At 34.1% G+C, this 9,166-nt stretch overlaps 1 protein-coding gene across 1 annotated transcript in view; it reads left to right on the top strand.

Moving 5' to 3' along the window:
- The window catches only part of LOC127835966 (uncharacterized), a 47,018-nt gene extending 39,805 nt beyond the window's left edge, over positions 1-7,213 (top strand). The window contains exon 5 of the mRNA XM_052362384.1: positions 7,047-7,213. Coding sequence (XP_052218344.1) covers positions 7,047-7,213 — 167 coding nt within the window. The remainder of the gene's footprint in view (positions 1-7,046) is intronic.
- Positions 7,214-9,166: the final 1,953 nt, after the last annotated feature.

Here is a 9,166-nt window from a genome sequence, read left to right on the forward strand (position 1 = left end):
GGTTGGCACGCTCGCTTCTCACCTAGGCGACCCGGGTTCTATTCCCCTTCCCGTCGCATGTGAGTTAAATTGGTGGTCACCATACCGGACAGGTGTGCTTCCCTCCGGGTGCTCCGGTTTCCCGCCCCCCCCCCCCCCCACACACAGCACAAGATCACCTCAAAATTAAAAATATTTCAGTAAACAATAAATAGCTGGTAATTGCAGCTATCATTCAAAATTCGTCCCAACTTAAGTGAGTCTAAAACTTTGATTAGGAAGATTGCTGGGACACACTCCGGGTCCGCACATAATGCAGCCTCAGGCGCGGAGGGATCTCATTAACATCGAAATACACACACACACATGGAATCTCCTCGGAATATATATATACTGACAGGACTGCGCGAACGCACATGCTTGACTGGGGCTTCGTTGGCAGCATATTGCATAGGTCCCTTTTCGCATGACGCGAATCTTAAAATCCCACTGCGTCTTGAAACTAGAACATCAAACCACGATACATTCCCGTGGAAAATTGAAGTCCCACTGTGTTATTTACGCTCGATGGGCCATTGGCCATACTCTTAATTAGGCTTAACTGTACCCCGAGTTCGGAAACGATTTCTTTTCTATTATGGACACTATACTTTGGTAGTTTTGTCTCACAATTCAATACAAATTGCATTTACCGATAGGTTTTCATTCATTTATTTCCCAAACAATCGTGCTATTTGATATATTGAAAGATATACTGTGTTATCAAAACAGGAGACTATTAATAGTACATTATGTGTTTCCCGGACGATTTACTGACCCAGCACTGACCCTGAAAGTCTTGGGGATGGATTCGTAATTGTATCTGAGCCATAATGAACATGCCGAGAGAAGTCCACATTTCCTTACACAGATAAGTGTTACATCCTATACTACAAAGACGCGGTGATGTTGCCAATGTTCCGGGAGATTATGCTCAAATCAGCCGATGAAATGAATGGAATGTATTCATTTGGGTCTGCGGGTGTTATGTAAAGGTCATTTCTGATGTGCATATACGTATTTTAAAAAGTTGGCTGAGATTAATAGAACGAAAATAGGTTATATGCTTTACTAAGGGTTGATTCAAATTGGGTACCAATATGAATTAAAGTAGGCTTACGTGAAGTGTTTTTATTTGTAAAAGTTTTCATAATGCTTTAAAAGTCGATTAATAATCATACAATTATTCTTCGTATTGTTTACGGTCTAACAATTACTCATCTTATTGTTTACTGTTGTACTTCTATTCATCTTATTGATTACGAACTTAAAACTTTTTCTCTGAGTGTTTACGGTCTTACCACTTTTTCTTCTTATATTGTTTACGGTCTTACAACTATTTATCTTATATTTTCGAACTATCTATCTTATTGTTTACGGTCTAACAACTATTTTTCTCATTGTTTACGGCTTATCATTATTTGTTTTATTGTTCACGGTCTTACAACTATTTATCATAATGTTTACGGTCTAACAACTATTTTTCTCATTGTTTACGGCTTATCATTATTTGTTTTATTGTTCACGGTCTTACAACTATTTATCATATTGTTTACGGTCTTACAACTATTCGTCTTATTGTCAGTGGTATTACAACTATTACTCTCATTGTTTACTGTCTTACAACTGTTTCTATTATTGTTATCGGTCTTGCAACTGTTTATCTTATGGTTTACGGTTTTAAACTCTTCCTCTTATCGGTTTCACTTTGTCGGAAAATATAAATTGTCAGTAAGTAACGATTTCGCCACGTCAATGCAAAACAGAAACAATACTGATAAAAATCGAATGGAGCTTATATTCTTCAGTGTTTAAATAGAAAGTACCTGTATGTTATCATAACTATAAAGACATGAAAATGTATAGGTCAATGACATAAAAAGTGTACATGTTTAAATAATAATAGATCTGCTTACAAAGTAATGAAATAATACAATCAATACTCACTCACGTAAATGCATGTTATGCATGCTTTAACTCATTATCGCTGGTTGTTTATGTTTGGAGTGAGAAGTGATACACATGCATCAATCATTTATACACATAAATAAATAAGTGAAAGCAATCAATATGTTTATGGTACGATAATATAATTTTACGATAGCATTGAATACAACATAAAGTAGATAAAGTTTTTAATGCGAGGCCTAGAACATGAAAAGATCTGCCGAGGATGAATGTGATATTACTTCAACAGTGACTTAATCAATGTTTATTCGTACACATTAATTTGACATTGTGAAGTATATATGACAGCAGCAAGGTTCATTAGCCCTAAATAAAAAATAAATAAATAAAAAAATATAAATATATATATCTTAAGGTATTGATATATCAATGCCGAAACACAATATCAATTAAAATGGTTTTATTATTAAACACCTATTTTTTGTAAATAAAAAAGCGCAAATGTTATTTATAATATATAGGGGTCTGATAGTTTTAACTTTCTCTAAATGCGCATGCGTAATACAATAAGTTGAAGCTCACCGCAAGATGCTGTTGACGTACCTGATGCGTTAAATAGTGCACATTAATTGCGTGAATTACATAGGCTGTGTTATTCGTTAGCGCATGTATAATAACTTAATGCAATCGGCAGAAGTTGCAACATAATTACTTGTCATGGGAAATGCCTGTCGTAATCTATCTCGATTTTTAAAGGCTTATCGGCAGAAATAGCCCATACAGACATATGTATTTACATTATCCGAATATTAAACTACTGAGTTGAGAGGTCAGACAATAATTCTACACGAAAGGAAAAATATAGCGCTGAAGCTTACTTATAGACACGATATTGTTTCTATTTAAGTCAAATGTAAAAGGTTTATCGCAAATTCCATCTATTCCAAAGCCTTTAAGATTAGCATTTCTCTTTCGTCACGTTAATGCAACTCAAACTCTATATAAATACCGATCGTCCACGTTGTATTATAATAAGTTTGCTTAGCGATGCTATTGATCATAAAGTAAGGTAAGTTTGTTCAAATGCATTTTACAAAGGTTTGCTTGTTTAGCTCTGTAACTACTAGTTCAACTACTGTGTGTGACATACGGAAGAAATAGGCAGAAGAAATTTGAACTAAAATATATAATTGCCAAAACGCGAGTCAGAATTCCACAACCATACAATATTTTTATTTCGTACTAAGCATTGAATCAGTTGTGAATATAGTAAAATAGTAAACGACGACCTGATAATTTCATTCTAACTCGAGTGAAATGATACACGTTGATCATTTCACTGAGGCATAATGCCTACGTTTTTCCTGCGTATTTATTATTTTGACAATAAGCGAAAACCTCATCGTTAGTGTAAACCTCGATATGTTAATATAATATAATAAAAAATATAATTAAATCATGTAACATATTATAGTGACAACGATGTGGAAACTAACGTACCATTATTCCACATCAGCAGCGAGCTTCATTCTCGCTGTCACGTGACGTTATGGTTATAATTTGTAAGAACGTTCAAGGAGCTTTCTAACATTTTTCGCATTTTTAAAATACTCGTTCAAGAGCGAGGAACGAAAAGAAAAAGCGTGTAGATTTCAGGAAACGGGCACATAAGCATATTATAATAACCTCGTCATCTTAAGACAACACATTTGTAACATGTTAAATTTGTGCTTAACATTTTGTGTATATTTTGGTGTACGCAAATAAAATATTTCGTTAAATAATGTATATAACTGTCATTTGTTTCACCCTAATTTATGGCAATCATAGAAAATAATTACATTTAACGTTGTTTCAAGCTCGGATACGTCGAACTGTGGATATATCGAAGTCGCATTTGCATTTTCAAATGACTTTGAAAAAAGTTCGGCTGCATTCATAACCATACTTTCAGCTATAAGTATACGTAAATATAATTCAAGCAATCACCATATTGAAAGGAAACGATGCGTTGAACTTTTTGAAATTATTGCTATATAAAACTACGCTGTGTAGCAGCGAAATGCATTAAAATTTCTCCAATCGCTATCATCTTCCTTGTCATCTCGGCTCCAAATTTAACATGATTACCACCGTCATCCTTTACACCATTATGGTCATCATTATGATAATAAATCAAAAGCATTCTTATTGCATGTTTGTAGATGCATCTGTTGCTGCAACTCTCTCTGGCATGTTCGATCATTGCCGGATGTTCGACGCAGAATCGGCGTTCTGATATGTGTCCTACATGTATGCTTCTTGAAATAAAACCTGTAGATCATACTAATATTTACGTGTTTAAAATGACACATTTAAATGCTTGCGCAGTTTCCGAGTAATATGATGTACCTCCAAACATAGACTGATATATTATCTTTTAACTTACCTGATTATATCAGGCACCTTTTTATCTGGTCGATATAAGCTTTTGTGGTATGACAAACCCAGATTATTGCACAATAGTTTTTAAATTTCGATGCCAACAATGGAGAAATATTCCTCTCAAGGATGCGACCACTTTGTATATTTCTGATCTTTGGTTGTCTTATATTGATTTTTGTTTTGTCTATCGTTGAATTCGAAATTATCAAATGAGTAGAGTATCTGAAAAAAGTGCACTTATTTACAGGCTGCTATTACAAGAGACAAGTGTACGCGCATGGTGCGGTGTTCCAAGACGAATGCAATACATTCTGGTGCTACAATGGGTCCGTAACGTGTACGGAAATTGCATGCGGTATGAACTCATCTTCTTGCCTTCAATTGTCATTTGAACGACAGACATAAAGAATGTATAATAATGTTAATATAAAATTAAATTATTAATTATGATTATTTAAATTAAATAAATAAATAAATAAAACATATATATATACACACACAGACACCCGTGCCAGATCTTATATATATATATATATATATATATATATATATATATATATATATAATCTGGCACGAGTTGTCATATCATACCATATTTTAGTAAACGAGTTCAGGAATTTTGTTAGTTAGCGAGCCTTTGTCGAGCTTACTAACGCTTTTCCTGGACGAGTTTAATAAAATATGGTATGATATGACAACGAGTGTCAGATCTTGTTTATCACATGCTTTTAAATGAGCAAATTAAATAAATATTTACGCAAACATAATGATAAATTCCGAATGTTGCTTACATTTCGTGACGTCATTTGACGTTGCAACGTCATTTCAGCAACATAACAAAATGCAATTGGTCAATAAACGAAAACTAAGACAATGAAAACGCTTAAAAATGTTGTATTACACATGTGTAATATAAAAAAATATGTAATGGTTGTATTACATTGAAAACAGGATATAGCATGTGATATATATATATATATATATATATATATATATATATATATATATATATTAGGACGTTATTCACACATATGCAAGGGATGTCGGTATATAAACCTATATGTATATGTGGCAGGTATTCACCTATATGTATATGATGTCGGTATAGACTTTTTGTGTATAAATTCGGTATACACCTTTATGTATAGATGTAAAGTTTGTAAACAATCATAACAGAAAAACTGACTGTTCCAGTCGAACTATTTTACAACTGAAGTAAGTCTAAATTATCAATAAGGCACACACGCACAATTCGCATACAGTTAGCTTACTACTTGTTTTATGTGCACAAAGTTTTTATATACAATAGCCGCTTCTTGGACCATTGAAGTCACGTTACACGTCTTTTCCGGCACACCCGATCCCGAATACGTCATACCGCGTAATACGAAATCATATGACGTCATATTGAAGGCTATAGGCGACACCTCGACACCTTTGGGAGAGCGGCTGGGCTACAATGGATTTACAGTTACACTGATACGCGGTATGGGTGGTATTTTGTTGCGTGCTTTCCTGTGGTATATATGTAAAAACCGATTGCGGCAACTCTTTCAACGAATCACAATTATAATTTCAGAAAAATCATATCTATTTATATACATGTATAATCTGTTTGTTCAAAGAATAAAAAAAATACTGCACTATTCACATGTTTTCCAAAAAGCAAAAAATGTTACTGGAAATTTAAAGGGCTACTTAAGAATTCATAATTGAGTTTAACATCTTCATATTAAGAACATAATAAAGTGATATTATGGGCATTTTTCACTGTTGAATTTTGCTAAAAAGAATTAACAGGTCAAAAGAGTTAGTTAAAATGTGGTTACTGACCAAATATCTGCAACTCATCTTGCTACCAGTTATTTATAAAAATATATGTTATATTCGATATTCTTACGTGACTCACCCAGTCCTCTAAGCCAAAATGATTCGTAAAACAAAATTGTGTCATTGTGTCGTATGAACGAATCTGCACTTAAACTTTATTTAGGTTCACGTTGTACATGCATGATCAGTTGTCAAACGAAAGTACGGTTGATATTCACATGCATTATTTTTCACTTTCCGGGATATTGTTTTAGTATTTTGATGCTGCATTAACAAATATAAGTGTATATGAAGTGAAAACATCAACAAGTAAACAACGGTTGCGATAGACACCTAGAAACTGCTCGATACCCATAATATCACTTTAACAAATCATAACTCTGGTGATGCCACCTTTTGATTTGCCTGTGTATTTGGCAACGTGACGGAAAATACATCAGTCCGTCAGGCCATTCATCCGTCTGTCATTCTGTCCATTACACATTCGTTACCGCTCTATATGTCATATAACCATTGACGAATGTTCATGAACATATCTGAAATGTTGAGGAAATAAAAAAAGCATAATGCATGAGTCAGATATGCTGGTTTAAGGTCAATGTTGTCCAAAAAATGAAGATTTTGGCCACAATTTATGTGTCTGCCCCATGTATTACTGAAGACATTGTTCGAGTTTCAACTTTAACTGTTTAATATTTACCGTCCGAATTTTTTTATAAGCATTTCTGTGAATGTTTTGAAGTGTATTGTGCTTATTGAACAGTCTTTTATAGAATGTGCATCTAACAAAACATTTTCGAACATTAATAAAGGTTTCTCTCTTGGTGATATCAAAATAAATTCCTTTAAATATCGTTTTGAAACAGGGGATTCAGAGGCGTCCCGATGGACGGTCGGCTGGTGTACAAGACCGGTAGTAGAGCTGCGCATCTTGGCTGCCGTGTCCGCAATGACGCCAAGTGGTCACCAACATCCGCTGCAAGCCGGAGTGATTGACTACGTCAAAGAAAGCATTTTGTCGTGTAAGGGTTAACATAATTATTATCGTTGTAACCGATTATCATGTCGTAACATTTAAAATAAAATTATGACTGTAACCAAGCAATTACGTCATGTAAAGTTTAACATAATTGTTATTTTTTTTATCATGTCTTGTTACATTTAAATTAACATTATTATTGCAACAAAACACTTATGTGGGGTAAATTTTTACATAAAGGTTACATTTGAAATAAATCTTTCTTTAGTATGCAATTTTACACAAACCTAAGTACCATTATAAATAAATACAATCGCTATATGCAATTTGTGCATTGATATCGCATCTCCACTGGTCAGCTGACAAGCTATGCGTTCTTGTCAGAATCATCGAAAACACGCGCTATTAATTTAAGTAAGACTTACAAGTTTACAGATCGACGAACAGATTTTTTCTTGACTTTTGATCGAACGCGGTGGGATTACACAAAGAATAGATACTTTGAATTATAAGACTCGTGAATATGTAAGTGCAAACTCCTACTACATTGAATCGCATTGCATGAGAATGAGCATGTATTACTGCTGCGTGCTATATTTCAATTTGTTGCCATGCCCTGAAGCGGACGTGCATGTTTAATAGAATTGAAACCATACATAGTGTATGTAAAATGAACGATGCATCGCTTGCTCTTAATTCCCAATTACTGCGTACCGGATCCGTTTTCAGTGGAAATATAGAGAATACTAGGTTAGCGTTGAATACAGAGAAATTTATGTTGCGAGGCTTAGAACGCCGGGAGCGCGAGCCTTGGCGAGCGCTTTCGGTGTTCGAGCCGAGCAACATACACTTCTCTGTATTCAACGCTAGTCTTAGTATTCTATTTATCCCATTTGATTTTTTGAACGTGACATTTAACATAAATAGATCTAATAACCTTAACAATAATGTTAATTGATTCTTAAAAGCGCTTAAAATCTAACGAATTTTACGATGCGTAGTGATATATATGTATTTGTTCTGGTACGCAAAATAGTCTTTAAAAAATTTACACACAAACTGTAAAACGAGTAAAAATATCACCATATGCCTCGATTCAATTTTACGCAGCATGCGAATTGTAACACATAACGACCGCGAAAAGAAGATTTAACTTTACTATAATTCATTTTATTTTCGAAAGAAAATGATCAAAATCCAATATGGCGGCGATTGCTCCTGACAAAATGATGTCGATGTCAACATACATGTACACCATCGACGACCTTGACAATTTCGAAGAGTAAACAGACAATGGCAGCGACTGACACTTTAATTGACTTAATATACATGGAAATACATTTTCCGACTTCGGACGACGAATTTAAGGACGCGCAGAACGTGTTTTTTTACATAATGTTATGGGTATGCCGTGTGTGATCCGATCAATGGAGCCCATGTAAAAATCATTTCCCCGACAACAGGGAACGACAAAAGTACCAACAAAAACTTAAACACGCTCAAACTAGTATCTTACCTTTAATTATCCTTTAAAATCCATCTAATAATCCATTTAACTCAATAATTGACGATTTTGAATCTTGGGTCTTTAATAATTATTTTAGCATATTTAAATAAAGACCCTTAGGCCATCCTATCACTTTTTTCAAATGAGTTTATGAACACAATAAACGTTTTTCTTCGTCACACGCTACGTCATGTACTCTACGTTCATTACTGCTGTTAAAATGAACCAGAGCAGTTTATCAAATAATAGCCGTTGGTAAACTCGGTTGCATTTGCAGATTACTGCATACAAACATAATTATGTTTAAACTTGCACAATGTTTTATTTGTCTATGGTAAATGCCCTTATTGTACAAGAAAATAATTTAATATTTAAATACACAAAGAATGGAAAACATTCCATTACACAACCGATAAATGAGTGGATAATACCCGTGTACAAAATGGGACGTTCCGAATTCCAGTGTGGTGCTATTTTTACCATCTTATACAACACAGCTC

This window comes from Dreissena polymorpha, chromosome 6 (assembly GCF_020536995.1).
Source record: "Dreissena polymorpha isolate Duluth1 chromosome 6, UMN_Dpol_1.0, whole genome shotgun sequence".
NCBI lineage: Eukaryota > Metazoa > Mollusca > Bivalvia > Myida > Dreissenidae > Dreissena > Dreissena polymorpha.